General features: G+C 40.3%; 2 protein-coding genes across 13 annotated transcripts in view; one reads left to right on the top strand and one right to left on the bottom strand.

Annotated features, from left to right (window-relative positions):
- The window catches only part of FSIP1 (fibrous sheath interacting protein 1), a 267,648-nt gene extending 244,705 nt beyond the window's left edge, over positions 1 to 22,943 (bottom strand). For 2 of the 12 annotated variants that reach the window (XM_072625596.1, XM_072625590.1), the window contains exons 1-6: positions 22,822 to 22,934; positions 20,447 to 20,544; positions 13,667 to 13,799; positions 5,223 to 5,307; positions 3,386 to 3,484; positions 1,446 to 1,600 (exon numbers count right to left, since the gene is read on the bottom strand). In XM_072625596.1, the coding sequence (XP_072481697.1) occupies positions 1,446 to 1,600; positions 3,386 to 3,484; positions 5,223 to 5,307; positions 13,667 to 13,799; positions 20,447 to 20,502 (528 nt within the window). In that variant the 5' untranslated portion in view covers positions 20,503 to 20,544; positions 22,822 to 22,934. Of the gene's footprint in view, positions 1 to 1,445; positions 1,601 to 2,682; positions 2,717 to 3,385; positions 3,485 to 5,222; positions 5,308 to 13,666; positions 13,800 to 20,198; positions 20,301 to 20,446; positions 20,545 to 22,576 lie in introns of those variants that run through there. The other 10 variants (XM_072625599.1, XM_072625594.1, XM_072625600.1 and 7 more) reach the window with 8 other exon arrangements.
- LOC140514638 (uncharacterized) lies at positions 21,112 to 24,873 on the top strand. The gene is made up of 3 exons (XM_072625133.1): positions 21,112 to 21,138; positions 22,843 to 23,371; positions 24,447 to 24,873. Exons 1-3 carry the CDS (start codon positions 21,112 to 21,114, stop codon positions 24,578 to 24,580), a joined length of 690 nt encoding a protein of 229 aa, XP_072481234.1. The 3' UTR covers positions 24,581 to 24,873.
- Positions 24,874 to 25,859: the final 986 nt, after the last annotated feature.

The following is a 25,859-nucleotide window of genomic DNA, read 5'->3' on the forward strand; positions in this document are numbered from 1 at the left end:
TGTGTGTGTGTCTGTGTGTATCTGTGTGTGTCTGTCTGTATGTGTGGTGTGTGTGTCTGTGTGTGTCTGTGTGTCTGTGTGTGGTGTGTGTCTGTGTCTGTGTGTCTGTGTGTGTGTCTGTGTGTGTGTCTGTGTGTCTGTCTGTGTGTGTCTGTATGTGTGTCTGTGTGTGTCTGTGTATCTGTGTGTGTGGTGTGTGTCTGTGTATGTGTCTGTGTGTGTCTATGTGTGTGTCTGTGTGTGTGTCTGTGTGTGTGGTGTATGTGTCTGTGTGTGTGCCTGTGGCTAAGCTCCTTGAAAAGTTGTCTACAACAGGTGCCTCCACTTCCTCTGCTCTTACTCTCCTCTTAATTCTTTCTTCAATTCAGCCCATTCAATTCAAATTCCACAAGCAACAGAGAAGATGAGGATACAGGTAAACTGTTATTTGTTGTCCATTAAACTCAAATTAATTTCATTTCTGTGCAATGTCTTCCAACTTTCTTCTTGAATAACATTTATGCTGTAAAAGCAAGGGCATTCTAAGTAGGGTCTTTGATCCCTTTCATTTCTTATTCCTGAATTATATTTTATGATTTTCTTTTGCTATGCTCCCCTGTGACTTCCTTCATAAATACCAGCATAGACACAGATTTGGTTTGAAGAATATTGTTAAGTTCTTCCTAGAACTTCTCTGCCTCCTGGTCCTCTGCAACAGATGCTGGTTCGTAAGCTGATGTGGGTCTTTTTTACTCATTACAGTCTTCGTTGGGACTCCAGGGAAATGTGATCATGTATTCCACAAAAATATTTCTTATTCCATTTGAGCACATTATCAAACCAAATGCTATCAATTCACCAATATATGAACCACCCTTTCATTTAGTTATAATTTCCTTATACTCAATTTCATAACAAAATTATCTAAATCCAACTTATTTAAAAGACAACTGAAGCCAAATTAAATTAGACTATTTTAGACAATGACCTATAAATACCAATCTTGTGTCACTCTTTTTAACTGTTTGCACGGCTGACCACAGATCACAGATAAAATAGTAATCAAGTCACATTTTTTTTGACCTGGCTATTCACTAACAAACTTTAAACTTCATGTAGAAACCAGACCTTCCTACTCAGATGTAAGACCAAGATGCCTCCCTCCTGCTTACTCCAGAGTTCTGGCAAAAAGATCCAGCCCTCCACCTATGCAGAAAATACTCATTAGTACAGGTCAGATGCACACCTGTCATCAGAAGGACTTCAGAGCACAAATTATGCTATTAAGGGTTAGCCACACAACAATCTATTAACTCAAAAACAGATACAGCCAATTGTTCATTCTCAAAAAATAAAATAAAATACATCCTTCAAACTACCTCAAGTACATCCTACCACTTCTCATCAACATATTTCTCCAGAGAATTTCACCATTCCCACGTCATAACAATTGTCATCTCTCTTACCCGAAGTTCTTCCCATAGCTTTGTTCTCATTTCTTGGCCTTGCTTTTTAATTTCTTTTTCTTTAAATTGCTTCTCCACTAATAGTTTGTCGAGCCTCTTCATCTTTTTAACAGCTTCCTGAAGTTGAAGATCCGATTCTTTTATTTTGGAAACGTCTAATGGGATATGGAAAGTAAAACTTTATTTAGCCTTTAGAATTGGAACAGTTCATCTAATTCAATCCCCTTGTTTTATAGACAAGGAAACTGGAGCTTCGCAGCACAGGTACTGCCACATCTCAGACTTTAGTTCATTCACTCTCCTTGCCCAAAATGGCCTCCATTGATTCAAATCTCATCTCCCAACTAAAGAATCCCCTTCAAAGTCTACTTCAGGCTCTACCTTCTCCATGAAGTATCCCTTGAGCACATTAGCCTTAGGTGACCTCTTCCTTCCTTTGGACTACTATAGAAGTAGTCTTGCTAAAGTGTTAAAATCACAAGGCTTTTCATTATTTAACTGTTCTTTAACTAACTGAATCTCCACAGTAGGTAAAGCACTAAACTAGCCAGCTGTAGAGTAGAAGGGGACTGAACTTGAAGCAAAGATGACAGAGATTAGAGTCCTAGAGTTTTGCCACTTTCTATGTGATCCTGGGCGAGTCATTCAACCTAAGCTTCAGTTTCTTCTTCCATAAAATGGGAACAAGATTATTTGCAGTGCCTAATTCACAGGAATTGTTGGGAGAAACATCTTTCGAAACCTTGAAGGAATACGTCAATAATAAAAATAATTATTGTCCTAGTCAACACTTACATATCATCATAAGGTTTACAAAGTACCTAATACATACAGTCAGGCCTCACCATAACCCTATTAGATAGACAGCATTACTCCCCTTTATTAGATGGGGAAACTGAGGCTCAGAGAGGTTGTGTGATTTGTCCATGCTAACATAGTTAATGGCAGAAGATAAATTCAAACCCAGGTTTCTCCTAATTTATAGATCAAGAATCTCTTCACTATACTATATTGGAAGCTATAACTATATCTCATATATACATATATATAAACATTATAGATACATACACACCCACATATAGGTATATAGATCTATATACACACATAGCCACTCTTGGGCATAGCAAGATGTAAAAGAACAGAGCTGGGCCCCAAGAAGCTTAAGCTATGGTAGGGGACAGACACAGACACAAGGAACTACTAAACTTGGAGCCAAGAGACACAGGTTGGGTCCTACCTCTGACATCATGTCTGGGCCTCAGTGACCTCATCTGTAAGGTGAAATAAAATAACACCTGTAGGACTTGCCTTACTTGTGAAAAGGAGATAGGGATGAGATAAAAGATACAAAATGCTTTGCAAACCACAAAGCATTATACAGACATCAAATATTGTTACTGTTACAATGAATAACATTCTTTATGTGAACTTTTAGGGGATGTTTCATTTAGTTACCTAGGAATTTCATTGAATTTTCATTTTTAACATTAAATTCTAGGAAACTGGAACCACTCAGGGCCATTGAAATCATTCAATTTTAAATTAAATATGACTAAAAGTAGTAACCTTGCAGGGAAATAACCAAATATTGAACCACTTTCGGGTTTTTTGCTTTCCCTGATTAAGCTTACAGGAATTTATTGTTACATGAAAGAACAAATTCACAGCTTCTGAGAAGTCCAAATGATCGATCACACGCCCCCAATGGTGCCACTTTGCTTCTGAAGGGGAGGAATCTCCAAGAATATCAGCCCTATGAATGAATGGGTACTGCCACATTTAGTGTAGCCATTCCCAACATTCTCAGCTTGTGTCTACTTGGGTGGTCTAAAGATCAGGTATTTAAAGGTATCTTACAGTTATAGCTACCATAGCAAGATGAACACAACTGAAATTTGTCTTATTGTACTGTGGCCCACAAAGAACCTAAACCATACTACCTTCTTTCACTTGGCTTAGGAAATCCTGAGGCATATCAAAGAGAGTGAAATACTGAACTTCATTTTCATCTTCTGAAGCAATCAGACTGGAATTAAGTTCTTGTAATCAAGGAAAAACAAAAATGACAGAATATTCAACCTTTTAAAAATTAAGTAAAACTAAGTAAAAATTCATACATAAGAAGCAAAAAGTGTTGAGTTTGTATCCTGGCTCCAACATCTACTGTCTGTATAACCTAAGTCATTTTAACTAATTAAGTCTCAGGATACTCATCTATAAAGTAGACATAGCTCTACTACAGAGGATTACAGTAAAAATAAAGGCTTATAAACTTTAAAGAACTGTTATTGTATTGTTATTATGAACATGATCAACAAATTGTGCTAATAAGTTATATTGATCATATAATAATACAGAGGTTTATGAAGACAGGCAGTTTCTCATGATGGTTAGATTACTGGATTAGAGATAAGTACTTATCATCATGGGAACAATCACAATGATGGAAGTTCAAAATAACATCTCTAATATTTACTATGTGAACCTGCATAAATTACTTAACCTCTAGTGCCCCAGGCAACTCACAAGCTACTAAATGTTAAATGAATTGCAATCTTCATTGATGTGGATGGAAGTGTCACACAGGGAGCTCCCTATAATGAGGAAAATAATAATAATAGATAGCACTTATATAGAACCTACTAAAAATCACAGATCCCTCACAGATTTGTGTAGATTTATAGAATACTTTCTAGTAAATTAATAAGTAACAGTATTTTAATAACTAGCATTTTTCTAATACTATATTTCTTTATACTTTGATGTATACGTGATTATATCAGCATAAACATTTCCTCAAGTCATAAAGATCAAAATCCCTGAATTCCTTGAAGGTAGCTTTTGGAACTTTCCTCTGTGCTTCTCACCCTATCCAATTCATGTCCATGCATCTGCACACATTCTCTGTCTCAGCTACCCTTCCCATTCAGAACACCATATTCCATTTAGAACACAGGCAGGTGAACTCTTCACCTTCTTCTATGCTATAAGTTCTGCCCAATGAATCAGCCTACCATGTTGCCAACATACCTGGTTTCCCAGCCCCAATCATAAAGCCTTACTACCTTCAATGCAATGTATGTCCATACTCTCTCCTTTTGAACACTCATCTCTATTTTGATCAGCCTTCTTCTTCCACAGGTCCATTCAACCACAATTCATTAGTCTCCTATCTATCTCACTCACTGTGGTCTTTTGAAAACCCATCCTGTTTTCATATTCTCTTATATCCCCTAATGTTTCAACTAATCTTGTCCTACTACCTCCAAGCTTTAGCTAAAGACTGGCTTTCCCATGAGCATACCATGAACCTCACAACCCCTTACACTGGAGGCCACTTTCTCTCTAACCCCACATTTACACACAAAGCCAGGAGGAGAAAGTTGGCATATTCTTCCCTCTTTCATGCTACTTCCATACAGTCTTTCTACTTTCATCCATCAATAACCATTCCCTTTTTCAAGTATATGTAATCTATTTATCCCTATCTGTTGGCATCTATTATCTTCCAAGGCACTCATTCAACATTCTCAGTGGCTTGGTTCACGGACTTCTTTAAACTATCCCCCATCACCATCCTCAGAGATTTCCACAATATTCCAATATTCACTAAATATCCTTTGTTTTTGGAATGTAATTTTTGTGGCTATTATTAGCCTACTGGCATATCTGAACACCCAGTGCAGGAAGCCATGATCTGTTCACATAAATTATGGTTGGTCTCACTGAAATAATATTGAAAGGTTTTTACTTTCTGAGCATCATCTTTCTTCTTACCATCAATGCTGCTACTTTCCCTTAAATTGTAATTTTCTCTGTTGCTCTGCTGGCTACTACCGTTCAAGTTGATTGAAGTATCAACCTAAAAATAAATTTCAGATTCAGTCACTGTATTTTTAAAATATAATTTATTTTTAAATAAATACTTGGATGCTAGGAAAAGCAATAACCTGAAAAATCAAGGTGCACATACAAACATCTCTGGGTGTTTATATGTGCATACATAATATGTATGTACACAAATACATATATGTTTGCACAGAAACACAGAAATACCACTGCCCCTGCCGAATGCAGTAGAGCAGAAGTCAGACCCAGTTAGGCACACACCAAGGATGGAGAAAGCTTAATGAGATGCCAAGAGTTTCAAAGAACTAAAACATAGCACCTATTAGATAAGTTGAAGAAACTGTTGCCACTTAGTCACAAAGCTGAGAGGAAGCTTAATATTCAAATATAAAAAGGTTACTGTGCAGAAGATGAGGATCAAATGTGTTCCATCCCTACTAAGGGAAAAATAAGAAAAAAACGCTAACTGTAGGATTTGATTTGATGGAGACAGAAGACAGATAGACAGACAGACAGACTGATTTTATATTAGACACGCTTGGCTTGGCTAACATGGCCTTTTCTCAATCTTTATTCTCCTTGACATCTCTGGAGCTTTTGACATTGCTGACCATTCTCTCCTCCTTGATACTCTTTTCTCTCTAGATGTCTGGGACAAATACTCTCTCCTGGTTTTCCTCCTACTCATCTGACCATTCCTCCATCTCCTTTGCTGGCTCTTCTTCCAGATCATGCCTCCTAACCACAGGATCCCTATGATTCCGTCCTGGGCCTTCTTTCTTTCATTCCTCTACACTACTTGGTGATTTCATCAGATCCCGTGGATTTCATTACCACCTTTATGCTAATGATTCTCAGATCTACCTTTCCTGCCCCACTCTCTCTTCTGACCTCCAGTTTTGCATCCACAATGGTCTTTCCGACATCTCAAAGTGAATATCCGGTAGACACCTTAAACTCAGTATGTCCAAAACATTATCTTTCCCCCAAACCCTTCCCTTCCTCCTAGCTTCCCTATTACAGTAGAGAACATCATCCTCCCATTCCTCAGGCTCACAACCTAGGATTCATCCTGGATTTGTCACTATCTCCCACTGCAACCCGCCCCCCTTCCAACCTATTACCAAGACTTGCTGATTTCACCTTTTCAGCATTTCCTGAATACACCCCCTTCCCTCCTCTGAAACTACTGCCACTCTAATGCAGTCCCTCAGCACCTCTCATCTTAACTATGGCCACAGCCTACGAGGGGATCTGCCGGTGCCAAGGCTCTCCCTACTCCAATCCATCTTCTATCCAACTACTAAAGTGATTTTTCTAATCACATCACACCCCACTCCCCACACACTCAATAAACTTCAGTAACTTCCTATTTCCTCCAAGAAAAAATACAAAATATTCTGTTTTAGCACTCAAAGCCCTTCATAATCTAGCCCCCTCCTACCTTTCCTTTACTCCTCAACACACTCTTTGGTCCAGTGTCCTGACTGCTCCACAAACAAGACATTCCATCTCTTACCTCTGGGCATTCTCTCTGATTGTCCCTCATATTTGGGCTGCTCTCCCTCCTCCATTCTGACTATTGAACTCCCTGGCTTCCTTTAAGTTTCAACTAAAATCCTACCCCTTCCTTTGCCAACTCCTCTTAATTTCAGTGCCTTCCCTTGGTTAATTATTTTCTAGTTATCCTGTATATAGTGTGCTTTACATATATATATTTACGTGCTGTCTCTCCTATTAGATTGTAAGCTCCTTGAGGGAAGACACTGACTTTTGCCTCTTTTTGGATCCCCAGTGCTTGGTACGGTATCTGACACACAGTGGGCACTTAATATGTTAATTGAATTGAATTAATAACCAAGAATTGCACAGGAGAAACAGCATAAAGGATGTCAGCACAGAAACACAGAGCAATAAAAAACAGACAGGCTGATCACACAGTGAGAATTTGATTGCCTGCTACGCTGGAAGCCATCTAATGTCAACTAGGAAAAAACTATCAGTACTTTGAGTAGACTCCCTACTGAGAACTTAAAGAATGACACAAACAAGAGTCGCATAGAATACATGGCATGAACGGTTTGTGATGTGTGTTGGGAGAGGGAGTAGCCACATCAAAGATATCTACCAAGGAGAATGATCTTTGGACTGAAAAGTGCAGAACAGAAATGCTTAATATGGAGTTGAAACCCGAGATAAGTAAGGAGATACAAAAGCAACTAGCTGCCTTTGATGAGTTCAAGTGCTAGCTAGGTCAAGGAAAATGTATGTCAAGATTCTAAAAGAACTGGTGGATGTGCATAATGGATAATTTTAAGGAATCTTTGAAAAATTACAAGGAATGAGAGAGGTACTAAGTGAGCAGAAGCAAATAAAGCAATTTAAAAGAGAGAGGAAATGGGGAAAAGAGAGAGAAAGAGAGAGAGAGAGAGAGAGAGAGTATGTAGAATCTGCAGACTACAAGTTGGTGAGCATCACTTGAACTCCTGGAAAAATTCCAGAGCCTATTGTTAAATGAATGATTACTGAACAGCTAGAAAAGGAAAGAGTGACCACAAAGAGTCAGCACAATTTTATCAAGAACAGGTCATGCCACACTAACATAATTTCCTTTCGTAAAGAAATTATTGCCTGATGAAGAATGCTGTTGAGTTTACCAAGATTTCAGCAAAGCATCTGACAAAGATTTTTACGTTATCCTTTTCAATAGAATGGAAAAATCCAGGTCAAATGAACGTAGATCAGGTTGATTTGGCACCAGCTGAACAACCAGTCCCAATGAATACTCCATGTCAATGTGGAGAGACCCAAGATTCTGTCCTTGGCCCCATGTTCTTTAACATTTTTATCAATAACTTAGAAGAAGGCATAAACAACCTAAGTATTTGATACAACCCTGGGAGAGATAGCTAATAAGTGAGATGAGAGAGCTAAAACCCAAAAAGATCTTAACAGTTTACATCTTGGCATATCTTCTAAGATAAAATTTAACAAGGCTAAATATAAAGTACCAGCATCATCTGGCTTGAAGAAATATGTTTCACAAGAACAAAATGGAGGGATATAGACAAATCCTCCAACCGAAAAGGATTTGGTCATTTCAGGGAGCTACAATTTCAGTACTGGTCCAGAGTGTGACCAAGAGAGGCCTGGTATCCTGACTTGGGGGTCGGAGATTTGATGGCTCCGCTCTACTCTGACTCTGGTCAGCTTGGACACTATATTGGAAAAAGGAGATTGATAAACTGGAGAATGTCCAGAGAAGGAAAACCAGAAGAGTGAAAGACCTCAAGTCCACACCAAAAGAGAAGAGATGAAAGAAACTCAGGCTGTTTAGCCCAGTAAGTGAAGACTAAGTGGGGACCATAAGGGTGTCTTCAAGTATCTGAAGATCTGTTCTGCTCAACCAAATGGGAGGAAATCCAGCTTGACTTAAGGAAAAACCTCCTACAACTGGAGCTGTCCATAAGTGACATGGGCTGCCTCTGCCAGTAGTGGCTTCCCCTTCATTAAAGTCCTCTAGTGAGGACTACTCCACCATTTGCTAGGGACACTGCAGAGAGGATTCTAGGTTAGGTAGTAGGGTGGAGCAGCCTCTCAAGTCCTTTCCCATTCCGAGATTCGGAGAAGTAAAAAATTACTCAAAGTCAACTTCAGTTTCTTATTTAGGAAGCATAAGATTTTATAGATAACATATTACTTTAAAAAAAGAAAAACAACAGACATAAATGTGACTCTCCATCAGTCTGAAACAAACTGTCATTAATTTTCCTTACACTAATCTAACAAGCACCAACTTTCAGGAGGCTTTACTTTTCAAAATAAGCTGAAAAACCTCTATCTCCTAATGCGTATGTGTATCTTTTTCTTGAAAGGTCCATAATTTCAAACCCCTCCCTGTTCTGTAAGTGTGGGATAACCCTACATCTACATTTTAAAATGCATCTCCACTTAAATTCTGTTTTGTCAATACATCAGGGCACAGATGTGACTGTGGATTCTTGAAAAGTTGCCAATGGAGCACAAGTTCTGGCAGGTCCTGCAAAGCTGGAAAAGTTTCAAGTTTAGGCCTAGTCACAGATGGTACAGCTGTTGTCCGAGAACAGAGACACCAGATAAGAAATATTTTTTACCGGTAACTCATAAAGGTATCTAGTAAAGTATAAAGGGGATATGATCTGCCTTGCAAGATAAGATTTTATAAATATCACATTCCTAGAAGATAGCAGACCATACACAACATATATGCCTATTTCAGCATTAATAAAGCAGAAACTTGGATCGATTTTCCTTGAATCTGACTAACAAGGAATCGCTACCTTTCATGAACCTTATCCTTTTATGTAGGAGGCCAAATCTGTGATTTAACAATGACAAAATCTTGGGTACTTCATACTAATGAAGTACTGTACATACAACTCAACAATGCAGTGTTATTTTAAAATTATTATTATAAAAACATCATAATTCAAGGATGTATGTCACAAATATAGTGCCTGAGTGTCAAAACTATGCACCAATCTTCTTTCTACATTCAAAATTAGTTAGACTTTTTTTAAGTGTAATACATTTAATTTCCTGCTTCAAAACTTAGATAAGATATAAAGATTTTGAAGCATAAAAAAGAGTTAAGTGGTTGCGGATAATAAAAAAACTTATGTTCCAAATAAATAACTGGGATCATTCACGCAGAAAAAAAGGCCGTTCACTGTGAACTTCATGGTTATAAGATATGTATAACGAAACAGTATAGTTATCAGTACACATTGTATGCTTCCACTGAGAGTGAGGAGGGACCAAAAGGAAAGAAAGCATTTGGGTTAGACTTTAACGGATTTGTACGTGAGTTCTAAAAATCATTCAACTCATAAAAATTTTATTTCAATGGCATCACCTCCATTTTTTTCCATGTTACCCAGTGCTCATCCTTCTCCCCTCTCCTCTACTGCTTCCTTCCCATTTTATTGAGATAAGAAAACACTGTCTCTCCCTCCAGCTTCCTGAGAGCCCTTGGTCTCAATCTCCCCTTCCACCACAGTCACCTTGTGTTATACATGTTAGGTTCCCACGATGGGCTTTACTCTCCTTAAAGGACAGAACTGCATCATTCTTAATCTTTGCAACACTAACAGTATGCATATACTAAGCATTTAATGTTTGTTGAAATCACTTGAATGAATGTAGCTTAAATTTTCCCCGATGAACTCAGAAACCATGGAAATAGAACAAGAAAAATAAAACCTCTTTTCAAAGTAAAATATTAGTTATGCCTACAGGCACTTCAATGTTATCTGCGTCTGTGTTAAAAGGCCATTGGCTTTCTGATTGGCCAAGAGTACAGACGCAGCTCTTAAATTCTCACAGGTGATCAGACTTCTAATTGATGTCCCTGTTTACAGTCTCTTTCCTCTCCAAACCATGCTCTACATAGATGCCAAAATCATCCTCCTAAAGCACAAGTCTGACTGTGTTACTCCCCAGCTCAAACATCTTCAGTGGTTCCCTATTACCTCTCAAATAAAATACAACCTCTTTACTTTGGATATTAAGGTGTGCTTTGAGACTTTATTAAAAATCCCTGCCCAGCTGCTTCTTCCATCTGGACTCTGATTTCTAACTTGAGAGACCTTTATCTGCTCCTGACCTAGTAAGAAGGAACATCTTGTCTTGTTTTTCTAGCATTCCTTATCCACTCAGGGTTCTTAATGTCTTTCTTCTTTCTTTTCCATCCTCTCTAACCTTATAGCAAAACAGATGGAAAGAAAAAGAAAAGAAATGTACAACGTCATGTTTTCCTGAGTAAAAATCTGTGACGGCCTTTTTCTAGTGAAAGTCACTTAGCCACTCTGGGCCTCTTGTATAAAAAGTAGTTGGCAATTGGTACCTCAGGTCCCTTCTCGCTCTAGATGAGGGATCCATGAACGTTTTTAACTATACAAATGTGATAACTATTTGAATATAGTTGTTGTCCTTTATAATCCTGTGTTTTAGATGCTATAATCCTATGGAACTTTAAAAATCAATGTTTGTTGCCTTAAAGCTCTTCCCACTCTGACTCTGCCATACATTTCTAGGTATTCTTCCCCTTCACACAGCCTATTTTCCAAAGAAACTGACCTAGCTGCTCTCTGACTTTTGCATCCCATATGCTGCCTCCATGGCTTTGCCCAGGCTCCCTCTCAAGCCTGGCATGCTCTCCCTCCTCACCTGTGCCTCACACAATCCTTAGCTTTTTTTAGGACCTAGTTTCAAATGTTACCTAATGTGCCACTTTCTACAGAAAATCTTTTCTGATCCTCCCCCGCAAATGCTCTTGTATTTATTTACTCATTTGTTGATACTTTGTATCCCCCAGTGGAGTGTAAGCCTGTTGAGAACAGGCACTGTTTTTTTGTTTATTTTTGTGGCTCCAGCATCAGCACGGTGCTTCGTCCACAGTAGGTGTTTGCTAAACGTTTACTGTATAAAATAAAAGAATAATGCTTTTGCCCCACTCAATCCGATCTCTGACCACCACAGCTTAAAGAGAGTTGTTTCCATGAAGGGTTAATGTAGACATCAAGGACAGCTGTAGCAAGCTTTAAGGAAACCAGACAGTCAAACAGGTCAGTCACGCACAGCAGGGTAGAAGAACATGCAGTTGGTACACTTAAACCATGTCAAAAGTTACCAATGACTCTCCCAAAAGTTACTGTCATCTCTTTCTTCAGTGCCAAATCTGCTGGCCTCTTTCTTCTCAGTCCTCATCCTTCTCAAACTCCCTATAGCTCCGACATTGTGGAGCACTCTCTCTTCTTATATATTCTCTGGATCTCTGGGACATTGCTGTCCCTTGGCTGTCCTATCTACCTGATTGTTCCTTCTCAATTTCCCTTGATGGATCATCTTCCATACCATGCCCCCTAACTGGCTGTACTCCAAGGCTCTCTCCTAGCTCTTTTTCTGTTCTCTCTCTCTCTTTATACTGTTCCTGCTTGGTGACTTCACTAGCTCTCATGGTTTAAATATCATCCCTATGGGCTCCAAAATCTATATAACTTGCCCTAGTGTCTCTCCTGAGTGACAATTGAACATCTCAAACCAGATGCTCCATCAACATGTTAAACTCCTTGAGGACAGGGACAGTCTTGTCTTTGCCCTGCTCACAATAGATAATTAAAAAATGTTTAATTGAATCTCACAGGACTCACATTCTCCACACAGTCAGCCAAAAAAGACCATCACCAGGCATTTCCATGCTTTCTATCTTCCAATACTCTGCCCTGACTACCCCTTACCATTCCTAAGCTGCTCTCCTGCCTTCTACCCAGCTCAAACGTTACCTGAGGCCCTCCTATCCTAATACCTTGAGCCAAAAAAATGCTCTTTTCCTTCTCTCAGCAATTATATCACTTGATTTTATACCACTCTTATTCATTTAATTTATATTATATTTGCTGAAGTAAATGTCATCTATCCTATTAAATTTTAAGCTTTTTGTGAGCAAGAACTATGTCTTATTCATCTTTATGTCTCCTTCATGGTTGCTGGTGGCTCAGTAGATAAGAGTGCTGGGCCTGGAGTTAGTAAGACCTGAATTCAAATCCTACCTCCAAAACTTACTAGTTGTAAGGGCAAGTCACTTAAATGCTCTCTGCCTCAGTTTCCCCATCTGTAAAATGGAAGTACTAATAGCACCCACCACCCAGAGCTGTCGCAAGGATCAAACGTAAAGATCTTAGCACAGTGCCTGGCACATAGTAAGCATTATATAAAGGTTACCTATTTTTATTACTGTTATCTTTCATAACCTACCAAAATGTCTTAGACATAGTAAATTAAGATAAATGTTTCTCAAACGCATGAATGAATCAGTGTATGGAGTCATTTTATCAATTAATTATTTTCTGATCTTAATAGGAGCAAATATAGATCTTCACTTGTAACAGATAAGAAAAATATCTCAAATGATTAATTACTTCATTATCTTAATCAAACCAAAAGACATCACAAAACACAGGAGCCGTATAGTCAATCACATCAAGCACTCCAGCATATTCCCATTACCAAAATCACAGGCAGTTATGAGATACTCTACCTTTTATGTACCGTGAGTCAGGAGAAGCCTATTAAGTAACAGTTGGAATGTCGTTCTTTTTACTTAATATAAGATTTATACCAAAGGATATCAGGAAAAAGTAAAATTTTAGAAAATGTCCAAAAGAGGAAAACGAGGGCACTATTTAGTACCAATGATGCCAGAACATCCAAAAACACCACTCAGGTGCAGTGCACGCGGGATTCAGAGAAGTTCAAACAGCTTCTTAATCACCTTTGCTTTTCACAGCTACTTAAAGAGGGGAATTTGAAATTGTTTTCTATATGAAAATTACCTTAATAGACACTGGTTCTGGTGTCAGGACTTCCAAGGAAGCACTTGAACTTCTGCTCTCTGGATGAATTCTTGAATTTGATGCTGGTCTTGAAATTCCATCCAAGTTTCCTCTTATAATATCCATTGAAATCCTATAAGACCAAATAAAATCAGGTTATGTCATCATGGGTTTAAATAATACTTTCAAAATATTACAAACTCAAAAATTTTAATCTATAAAAAATGTATGGCTGATAGAGTCAGACTGTAGGCTTTTCTCCCACATCTAAACAAGTCACTCTATGGACTGGGGCTGCCACTGTGCAATACTTTTAACTGCATGGCTGATCTGGCAAATGGCACAAATAAAGAACTGGCAGGCACTGAATGCCTGCAACTGACATCACTGGTCACCAAAAGAAATGTTTATAATATCCATGCCCTTTCTCTAATACTTGGTAGGCCATTCCATCCCAACCAGAATTGACCCACACTTTCCCCTGAGTTGATTATTTCATAAGAGCACTCTCTGTTTCTTCTCATCCTGCCCTTACTACATCCTGTTCTTTAACCAGCCCACTCCTCACTGTTGTAGATACCTGAATCTTTGAACTCAAAGGGACTTTTTAAAAGGAAGTCACTTGGTCTAAACATTTACTCAAAATGGGAATCCTTTCCATAGCATTGCTGGTAAATGGTCAACTAACTTCTTTTTTAATACCTCTAATAACACAGAGCTCACCATATGCCAGGAAATTCTATTGGTGGACATCTTATTTTTAGAATATTCTTTCTTATACTAAGTCAAAATTTTCCTCATTGTAATTTTCATCCAATGGTCCTCAGTTTTGTCTTCATGCTTATTTCCCTTCTATAAGGCAGTTCTTCAAATATCTGAAACTGCCCACTATTTCCCTCCTTAGTTTTCTCTTCTCCAAATTACACTTCCCAATCCCTTCAGATATGATTTCCTGGTCCTTCACAATCTTAGTTACCCTCCTCTGGACTCACTCTACAAATCTCCCTTCTCATTTTTGACTGGAAAAAAAGAAAAACATTTTTCAAATCCTATCTAACCTCTAGAATGTATCCTTTGATCAGAGACTGGATGAGGGTCACTCAACATCAGCATATGTGTCTGAGAAGAAGGGAAGAAAACAGACAAGGAAGCAAATGGGAAGGTTCTAGATTTTTTTCTTCTTAATACTTGATGTGTTTTCTAATTTCACCAAGAGTGAGTCTATAAATTCTAACTTCGCTCTCCCTGGTACCTACCACCTTAATTTGCATTCATCATTCAATAAAAGAATTTCTTTCTCTGGAGAAACACAAAGGAATGGAAAAAGCCAAGTGATTGTTCCCCTTTAGGCATAATAATATAATTTTCTGCAATTTCATGCGAAACACTCCCCTCTTTCTTTTTGTGAAGAGCATAGAAAGAGTTCACACAAAAGTGATGGAAGTAGGAAAGGAAAAAGAACAGAGGCAGGTATAACATATTTGTCTTTGAGCCATTGAGTGTCCCTAGGCTATTGCCTTATTTGACCCAGCTGTGTTGACCCTGTCTATCTCAATAAATGAAAAGGTCATTTATCTCAACATCACCGTGGTTCTTTAGAAAGGCTTGGGTTTGGGGACAAGCCTTGACATTGCTATTATTGTATGATGGATCACCCTGGATGACACACACAGTATGAAAAATGTCAAAATTTACTAAAAGGCCGCATAGCTTGGAACTGCCCTAAACATTTTGTCAAAGAACGTATTGTCCCTTTAAAAAGGAACAATGAGACAGAAGCATTTTGTGAACACATACAATACATGTCAGTAAAGTAAAAAGCTTATTCTAAGTACCAATGACCAGTCAAAGTCAAATAGTATCCAGAAGTCTATCTTTCAATTTCCTTAAGCTTAAAAATTCTTCAGAAAATGACCTAGGCTTCTGCTTCCATTGTGCCTGTTCCTGAAAATAATGAAACAGAATGTCTCCAGGCATATCCTTGTTACATAATTCTACATGATACGATTCCTTCCCCCACCAAAACAAAACAAAACTCACTAAGAAGAGAGATATATCCCCAAATCTGTATTTCTATAGCCTAAAAAGAAAGGATTACACAGGGAGATTCACTTCCCTTGAATGAAATGAAGCTTATTTTGTTTTGGGTTTATTTTTTTATACCACGCTGGAGGCAAGAGATGGAAAATATTATGTAATCAGCAGGAAGATGTCTGGGAACATTACTGAGTTTGCTCTAAAAATTGTTTATTCCAACAAATATACAAAACAAAATCACCTGACTCAGACACAAATTAACAGGGAACATTACCTCCCCAGTGTATCTAACAGTGGTAGGTCTGTAAGACCAGCCTTTTGCCACAAGTAGTCAAATTTGAATGGTCACATTGCTAAGCCCTGCTGCCCACTTGGGTACTCTGCATGTGGTAAAAACAAACTAACCATTTCATTCCATTCCCACTACAGATGTATGTGGCAAAGACTTGATGTCAGAGGAAACTGTTCAATCAGTTCTTCTGTTTTCTTCAATTCTTTTTTACTTAAATCTTTAGAGAAATCATTCCCTATATCTTTCTAAGTAATTTTTACACCATCTAGTTGCAAGTGAGATTAAATTTCTACTTTTTCCTCCAAGATTCCATTCATAGATTCCACTCAGCTCAACAAGTATTTGTGAAGCATTGCTATACTCCAAGCATTGTGCTAAGCCCCTGCCTCCTAGGAACTTTCATTTTACTGAGGGATACCAAATGGACAGAGACAAATAAATTCAAGATACATGCAAAGTGAATACAAAATAGGTAAGGAATGGGAGGGATACTAACAAAAAATCTAGAAAGACCCCTTGAGGGAGGTAGCAGTTGGGCTGAAAACCCTGACAGAGCTAAGAATCCCAAGAGTAAGGAATGAAGCAGAAGAGCATTATAAAATTATGACACAAGACAGAATACTGTGTAGAGGGCACAACACATAGGCCAGTAGCTTGAAAAGTAGGTTGCATGATAAAGGAGTAATAAATACGTAACAGGTATGGAAAGAAGAGTTGGAGCTAGATTGTGGAGAGCTTTAAAAGCAAGAAAGAAAGGTTTGCATTTTATTCTTGATACAATGGGTAGCCATTGAGGTTTTTTAACTGAGGATGTGTCAATTTAAGACCTATGCTTTAGGAACACCAGTTAGATAACACTATAGGGCAGGGATAACAAACTCAGGTCAGAAAAACTCCCAACATGGTCTGAACCAAATTAAAATGTACCTGGGAAAAGTTTAATAAAATAAATAAAAATGCAATACAATACAAATAATGTTAATTTGTGTTAATAAGTCATCATGTAGCCCATTGATATTTAAGTTAGATATTAGGTACAGTATAGAGCATAGATTACAGATGGGAGAGGAGTGTAGGAAGACTGTTTAGGAGACTATTCCAATAGTGTAAATGGGATGTGCTAAGGCACTGAACTAATGTGGTTGCATTATAAGTAGAGCAAAATACACCAATTTAGGAGCTACTTGGGTTGTAGAATCAACAAGACTTGCTACTGATTGCATATGTGGAGTTAGAACATATTAAACATATGTCCTGATTCACTTAGCTAGTATTATCTAGGACACATAGCTTCTGTAACATTTCTATACAAAAGTCAGTAAACTTTAAAAATTCTTCTCTATAAAGTAATAATGAAGGACCAGGAGAAAAAGATGTGGGAGTTTACTTTGAGTTTTCTTCATTTTTAAATGTCTTTTTACAGTAGACTCTAAATGGTTGTTAGTCATTGTATTCTCTCATTTTGGGGGAGTGGGGTCTAAATCTGTGATTTATTGGGTAGGAAACTGGAAGCCACTGAAGATCAGCAATTGTTCTATACTTTTAGTCTTGTTATGGGAACTTTTTATTTTTTTTCATGAATTTTTATTATTCAGAACACTGAACCATTCCTCCTGCAACTTTTAACTAAAAGCCTGTCTTCTGTTAATATTAACCTCACCTGACCAAAATCTGACTTTAAGAATAATAATGTAGGGGCAGAACCAAGATGGTGAAGTAGAAAGATGCACATATTCTACCTCTTCCCCCACAGCCCATAAAATACTTGTAAAAAATTACTCTCAACAAATTCTAAAGCAGCAGAAGCCACAAAATGACACAGTGAAGGAGATTTACAGCTCAAGGTAACCTAGAAGGACAACAGGAAAGGTCTATCACACAGAGTGCAGAGCAGAGCGCAGCCCAGCCTTGGCCAAGTGGCACTAGGAAGAACAGGACTGGAACAGGCCTCAAGGACCAAATCGCCAGCAGCAGTGGAGTTTCTCAGATCCCTCAACCCAAAAGTGCCAAAGGCAGCTTCAAAGGTCAGTGATAAAGCTTTTTCACCTTGGTGACAAAGGAGCATAGTCCTCCCCTAGTCCCAGCCCCAGGCAGCAGCCGCAGCATCAGCAGCAGTGGTGTCCATTTGTGAAGCCCTCCCCCTAAACCCTCAGGGGGAATTGAGCAGCTGATCTGAATCTCAGCCACTAGCCCAGCCCAGGAGTGAGGAGGAGCCCTGCCATTGCAGAGCTGGAAGCAGTTGTGGAGAGGGATTTCTACTACTCTCAGATTCTGGGCAGAAAAGTTTTTGGTTGCTCCCAGACCAGTGCACAGGCCAGGAGAGGAGTAAACTCCTCTCCCTTGATTGTGCTACCTTAGAAGAGTTGAGAACTTACAGGTCCCCAGAGTATACCCTCCTCTTTACAAAGGACTCAAAAGTCAAATAACTGACTGGGAAAATGCCCAAAAAGAGGGAAAAAAATAAGACTAAGATAAAATTAAGGGGTGAGAGAGGAATATATTTGGAGGAGAAAGGGAGAAATGGAATGGGACAAATTATCTCTCATAAAAGAGGCAAGAAAATGCTTTTTCAAAGGAGGGGAAAAGGAGAGAGGTGAGAGGGAAAAAGTGAAGCTTACTCTCATCACATTTGGCTAAACGAAGGAATAACATGCACAATATGGTATGAAAACCTATCTTACACTACAGGAAAGTAGGGGAGAAGGGGATAAGCAGGGTAGGGGGATGATGGAAGGGATGGCAAATGGGAGCAGGGAGCAATCAGAAGTAAACACTTTTGGGGAGGGACGAGGTCAAAAGAGAGAATAGAAGAAATGGGGGGCAGGATAGGATGGTGGGAAATATAGTTTTATGGAAGGATGAGAGTAGCAGAAATCCCTCTCCACTATTATGGAAGTCATTTGCAAAACTGCACATACATAGCCTATATTGAATTGCTTGCCTTCTCAGTAGGGATGGGTGGGGAGGGAGGGAGGAAGAGAAGTTGGAACTCAAAGTTTTAGGAACAAATGTTGGGAATTATTGTTTCATACAACTGGGAAATAAGAAATACAGGTAATGGGGTATGGAAATTTATCTTGCCCTACAAGAAAAGAGAGAACATGGGGATAAGGGAAGGGAGGGGTGTTAGAAAAGAGGGCAGATTGAGGGAAGGGGTAATCAGAATGCTCGGTGTTTTGGGGTGGGGGGAGGGGAGAGATGGGGAGTAAATTTGGAACTCAAAATTTTGTGGACATGAATGTTGAAAACTTAAAATAAATAGGAAAAAAAGAATAATAATGTAAAGGGAAGACTATCTGACATTCCTCCATGAAAGCCAAAGGTGAGTCTAAACTCCCCAAATGATTTAGGTATTTGTTAGCTCCCCTAGTTAATTAGGAAAGATTTCCCTGACACTAATTTTCCTGCTTATGTTGAAGATGTAAATCTTCTCAATGGACTTTAATCTGTTACCTGACTCAGTTTACCAATAGTCTTTTTAATTAGGTTTGCTTCCTAAGGGGATGTATAAGATTATGACTTTGCTTAACTAAATTTGTTCAGCTTTTATAATCCAAATGCTTCTTTCAATGTCACAAGTCTCTTTTTTTTAACGTTTATGGTCTAAGAGGAATGTGCAAGACTGCAGTATGTAAAAGAATTATTACTTAGTCACACTGACATAATTTTGTCTATAAGAAGCCTTGTTAGAATATTAATCATCGTTTGGGTCTATTTTTTTGTCTGCTATCTGAACTTAGGCTTAAGCATAATAAAACTTAGGTTTTTACCTCTACACTATCTGCACTGTGGTAGGCAGCAATAAGATTAATTGCTCTTGGGAATGATATCCCTTCAGATATTTGAAGGTAGCTATTATGTCTCCACTGTCATATCTTCTACCATGTAAATATATTCATTTCCTTCACCCATTCATTATCATGTAATCATATGTCAAAAAAACAAGCATTTATCAAGTACCTACTATGTATCAGGCCCTGGTGCTAAACATAGGGATACAAAGAAGGTGAGGCAGGAGGAGGCTCTTAAAAAGCTCACAGTCCAATGCCACAAATGAGGCAAAGAATTCCAGACATTAGGGACACGGTGAAAAATCCCCAGTGTAAAGAAATGCAGGGTCTTGTTCAAGGAACCACAAATAAGCTAGTTTCACTGGATCATAGAATACATGGAAGGTAGTAAGACCTGGTTTCAACAACTTACTGATACTGATTATCCACCTCCAGATGCGCTTCTTCCTTTTAAAATGTGGTACTCATTATTGTGCAGCCTCTGAAGCTGAGATACAACAAAGTGTGGATCAATTCTCTGCTGCCTGTGTTAATTTTGGTTTAATAATTAACACCAAGAAAACACAGGTGCTCCATCAGCCACCACCACACCATCCACAGGTGGAACCATCGATTACAACAAATGGAGAAGTTTTAAATGCTGTGGATAAGTTCACTTACCTTGGTAGTGTACTTTCCAGGGATGTACACGTTGACAATGAGGTTGATGCATGCATTGCTAGAGCTAGTTCAGTGTTTGGGAGGTTCTGAAGAAAAGTCTGGGAGAGAAGAGGTATTAGACGGACTAACAAACTGAAGGTCTACAGAGCCATTGTGCTGACCTCATTGTTATATGCTTGTGAAACATGGACAATCTACCAGCACCGTGCCAAGAATCTGAATTGCTTCCATTTGAACTAAGATTCTGAAGATCACCTGGCATGATAAGGTACCAGACACTGAAGTCCTTGCTCGAGCTGAACTGCCAAGTATTCAAACTATGCTTCAGAGAGTACAACTCTGATGGGCTGGCCACATTGTTCGAATGCCAAATGTATGCTTGCCAAAAAGACTATTTTATGGAGAACTTGCATGGGGCAGGAGATCACATGGTGGCCAGAAGAAACGATACAAGGACACTGTCAAGGTCTCTCTCAAGAACTTTGGATTTGACTGTGCAACATGGGAGACACTGGCACAGTTCCACTCAGCATGGTGTGACCACATCAGAGAGGGTGCTGTGCTCTTTGAGCAAAGCAGAATTGAGACAGCACAAAGTAAACGCAGGATGTGCAAATTTGGAATATCCACCCCAAATATTCACACGGACTATCTGTGCCCAACCCATGGTAGAGCATTCAAAGCTCATGTTGGTTTGATCAGCCACACTCAGACACACTGAAATTTCACTTTACTATGGTGATATCATTTTGGTCCTCTGCAAAGACGAAGGACAACAACTAACCAATTATATTGTGATGATGCTCAAATCACATTGATTTTTTAAAATAAAATAAAAAATAAATGGCAGTTCAGGGTAGTTCAGTTCCTCACTAACCCAAATCACTCTAATGCTTTGTTTTTATCAGGCTAGTAGTATTGAAAACTATTTAATTTATACTTTCCCATTACATTGTCTATGAAATTTCAAGTGTTAAGTTTTCAGTCTAAAAATTCAAGCAATTCAGCAAAAAAAGTTTTCTACACTAGCCCTCTCACAGCAAAAGGCACATGCCACTGTTCACTTCATTATATTCCCTAGTATAAATGTGTGTCTTTGCCAGGAAGAACCCCTCTTTCAAATGGCATGGCTTATAGCAGAAATGGATCAGTCTTCCTTTACAACTGTCTCTGGCTCAGAGCAAATGAAGACACTTACATGTATTTTAAAGTGAAAGGGGAAAACCTGCAGATCAATTATGCTTGTACTGACCAAATAAAGATGGTTATTACAAAGTCTGTTATTTTGATCAACACAATAATAAAGCAAGATTCTGGAGGACCTATGACAAGGAATGCTCTGCATCTCCTGACAGAGAAGTGATGGAATCAAACATTTTTTTGGCCAACATGGGAATTTGTTTTACTTGAAATTTTCATTTCTCCCTATAGTGAGAGATGGGAGGAATAAAATTAAAAAAAAAATGCTTGCTAGAAAAAATAATAAATGAATGATAAATGAATGATAATGAGATTTTTAAAACGCTTGAAAATATAAAATTTAATTTAAAAATGGCTTTGCAACAAAATTATTTAAACTCCCGGACCATTCTCAAAATAGATGAGCATCAGGGAATGCAAAAAGGGATATGGAGGCAGAAAATCAATCCTCCCTTAGTGATTTTCATTGTGTAGTTTTTTTTAGTCAGGTCCGCTCTTGGTGACAGCTTTTCTTGGCAGAGTTACTGGAGGGGTTTGCCTTTTCCTTCTCCAGCTCATTTTACAGTTGAGGAAACGGAGGCAAACAAGGCTGTAAGTGACTTGCTCAGAGTCACACAGCTGGGAAGGATCTGGAGCTCAATCTGAACCCAAGAGGTCTTGCAACTGTATCCATTGCACCACCTAGCAGCCCTCCCCCTTCTTCGCATTGGACTTCCCCTAAAACCCCGCCCCCTTACTTGCCCCGCCCCGACACCGCTTAGAGACACACCCCCACCCTCCACATTACAGCCCTACTCCTTTCCATTGGCGCGCCTCATGTGTCCCTTCTGCCCTCTCATTGGACCTCTGGCATTTCCCCACCCCCTTAGTCAGGTAGACAACCAAGATATGATCCCGCCCCGCCTTCTCATTGGCCGCGCCTCGCCCTACCTTCACACAGTCTTCTCACTGGACTCCTAACACAGCCCCACCTCTCCAGACACTTCCAGCATAGTCGTGCCCTTGCCCCGTCACTGATACCCCTGGGGTACCTGTGCCCTCTTTACACACTTAGCCCCAAGTACCCGCCGGTGAGAAGGCAGCCCCCGCCCTGCTCCAGGCAGGGCCCTTCATTGGTCAGTCTCTCGGCGGCCGGTCCCGCCCCCTCACCAATCGCGTCTGAGTCTTTCACCCACCTCTGAATTCCCCGACCCCAGAGGCCGCCCGACGGTTGTGCGCGGAACGTGACCCGGGCCGAAGCGGAGACGGAGCTCGGCCCGTCCGCACGCTGCGTCCCAAGCGCTCTCCGCGGGAGCCGCTTCCACGGCTTCGCCCGCCCTTCTCCCGGGCCCCACGGCGCCCCCCGAGAATTCGAGAGCCTGTTTCCTCGGCAACCAGCAGCCAGGCCCCGAGCGTTGAACTCTCGCGATAGGAGAAGCGCCCCGCCCTCCGCGAGAAGTGGGAAAGCTAGCTGCTCCCTCGTGAGTGGGGAGCCGCGGGGCGTGTCCGGACACGGGGCCTGGGGCCCCGCCGTGGCGGAGCCGCCCCCTCCCCGCCCGAGTTACCGCACAGAGGCCCGTTCTGTTTGTTCCGCGCCCCGCCCCCACCCTGTGACGGCCCTTCCCCCCCGCCCCAGGCCCGGGCCGCGTCCCCGCCCGGCTGCACTTGGGGGCGCCGGGACCCGAGCGAGGGCATCGCGGGCCAAGGCCGAGTGTTACTGGGGAGAAACAGCCCGAGGTCACCCAGGTAGTAAGTGGCAGCAGGTGGATTGGAACTCAGATCCCCCGACCTGAAGGCCTGGGTTGGCCCTTCCACTTGGTTGGTGTGGGTTTTCCTCGGTAGCACTAAGGCGTGGTGAGGCCTGGGTGGAATTCAGGGAGCTGGGAGGGAAGGAAGGGAGGAAGGGAGGAGGGAAGGAAGGAGGGAGGAAGAGAGGGAGGAGGGAAGGAAGGAAGGGGAGGGAGGAAGGAAGGGAGGAGGGAAGGAAGGAAAGAAGGGGAGGGAGGAAGGGAGGAGGGAAGGAAGGAAGGAAGGGGAGGGAGGAAAGGGAACAGAGGGAAGAAGGATAGAAGAAAAGAAGGAAGGGAGGAAGAGAGGGAGGGGGGAAGGAAGGGGAGGGAGGGAGGAAGGAGGGAAGGGAGGAGGGAAGGGACGAAGGGGAGGGAGGGAGGAAGGAAGGGAGGAGGGAAGGAAGGAAAGAAGGGGAGGGAGGAAAGGGAACAGAGGGAAGAAGGATAGAAGAAAAGAAGGGAGGGAGGGGAGAGAGGGAGGGAGGAAGGGAGGGAGGGAGGGAAGAGAGGGAGGGAAGGAGGAAGGGAGGGAGGAATAGAGAGAAGGAAGGAAGGGGAAGAAGAAAATGAGAGGAAAGAGAGAGGGAGGAAGAAAAGGGAAGGAAGAGACTTCATCCTTTGTTCTCAAAGAGGAAGGGAAGGAAATGAAGTGAGGAAGAAGGGAGAAGGGGGAAGGGAGGGAAGGAAAGCAGGAGGTAAGGCTGTCATCAAACATCTGGAGGTGGGTGGAAGAATGAGATTCCTTTCATGTCTGCGGAAGGTTGAGCTGTTATCGTGGGTATATTTGGGCTCAGTATAAGGGAAAAAGTCTGATATGAAATGTCCTAAGTGGAGTGGGCTGCCATATGAGGTGGAAGATGCCTGTTAAAGACATAAAACTCATTATATGGCAAAGTCGGAAGAATATTTTTGAAGACTTTCTAGATTATCCCATTGGAGCTTAAAAAGAAAGACTGAGTGCAAGATAGTTGAATAGAGATTTGTAGATTTTTTTATTTACCTTTCCTTTGACCCAACAATATTGCTTCTAGGACCGTACTCCAAAGAGATCATAAAAATGGGAAAGGCTCCCACATGTACAAAAAAATTTACAGCAGCTGTCTTTGTGGTGGCCAAGAACTGGAAATCAAGGGGATGGCCATCAATTGAGGAATGGCTGAATTAAACTGTGGTATATCAACGTAATGGAATACTATTGTGCTATAAGAAGTGATGAACAGGAAGACTTCAGAGAGGACTGGAAGGACTTATATGAACTGATGCTGAGTGAAAGGAGCAGAGCCAGGAGAACTGGGTGCGTAGCAACAACCACAGTGTGCAAGAGTTTTTTCTTGTAGACTTGGAACTTCATTGCCATGCAAAGACCTAAAACATCCCCAAAGGACTCTTGAGGCAAAATGCCTTCCACATCTATGGAATTGGAACACAGAATAAAACAGACTATTTTCTCTTGTGCTATGTTTTGGTTTTTCTCATTGTTTCTCCCATTCATTTTAATTCTTCTGTGCAGCGTGACTAATGTGAAACAGTGATTAATAAGAATATATGTGTAGATCCCACATAAGATTGCATGCTGTCTTGAGGGGAGGGGGGGGGATAAAATCTAAGACTTATGAAAGTGATTATAGAAAACTGAAAACAAATAATAAATAAATTTTTTTTAAAAAATTGACCTTTCAAAGATACAGATAATTCATAATTCATTCCCACCTCTACCCTACCTTTCCCCCCAACCTTCCTATCTCTATACAGGAGCCAAATTGCTATAAATAACATTGTCAAATCCACAACTGTTTATCAAGTGCCTGCTATGTGCCAGGGACTGTGCTAAGTGCTGACAATAGAAAGAAAAGCAGAACTAGGCTCTGCTCTCAAGGAGCTCACTGTCTAATGGGGAGAACAATATGCAAACCACCACGTACAAACAAAACGCACACGTGACAAATTGGATATAATCACGTTGTCGGCAGCCTTCCACAATTACTCTCACTTTTGCCAATTTTTTTTCCAAATTCTGACATACAAATATCTATATGCAGTTTATACATTCCTATGTACCTCCCCTTCTGTCTGGAATTGCATAATAGAAATGCATTATGGAAGAATTGGAACCAAAGTTCTGACTTAGGATCTTCAAAAAAACACTTAAAATGGGAAATTTCCCACAGATCAACAAATTCAGCGAAAACATTGTTAAAATTATTTAAAGAAAAGGCATTGGTCTTAGAAATCCTATATTCAAACAAAATATTGCTTAACACTAATACTTGAGAATAGCTAATGCTATGATCGTCTCTTTCGTGATACTCCTACTAACCTTGGCTTCCACTACACTGCTTTATTCCAGTTCTCCATCTCCTCAACTGCTCCCTGTTAGGTCTTCCTTCTGCCCTCTAAGTGTGGTCAACCCTAGCATTCTTTCCTTGGGCAACTTTACTCTCTGA

Source organism: Notamacropus eugenii, chromosome 7, assembly GCF_028372415.1.
Source record: "Notamacropus eugenii isolate mMacEug1 chromosome 7, mMacEug1.pri_v2, whole genome shotgun sequence".
Lineage (NCBI taxonomy): Eukaryota > Metazoa > Chordata > Mammalia > Diprotodontia > Macropodidae > Notamacropus > Notamacropus eugenii.

Bases quoted from the DNA above. Each gene is read 5' to 3' on its own strand.
- LOC140514638 (XM_072625133.1), top strand. From the start codon at position 21,112: ATGGTAGAGCATTCAAAGCTCATGTTG. The intron at 21,139-22,842 runs GTTTGATCAGCC...CCCCGACCCCAG, and splicing joins AGCATTCAAAGCTCATGTTG to AGGCCGCCCGACGGTTGTGC. The intron at 23,372-24,446 runs GTAGTAAGTGGC...TATTGCTTCTAG, and splicing joins AACAGCCCGAGGTCACCCAG to GACCGTACTCCAAAGAGATC.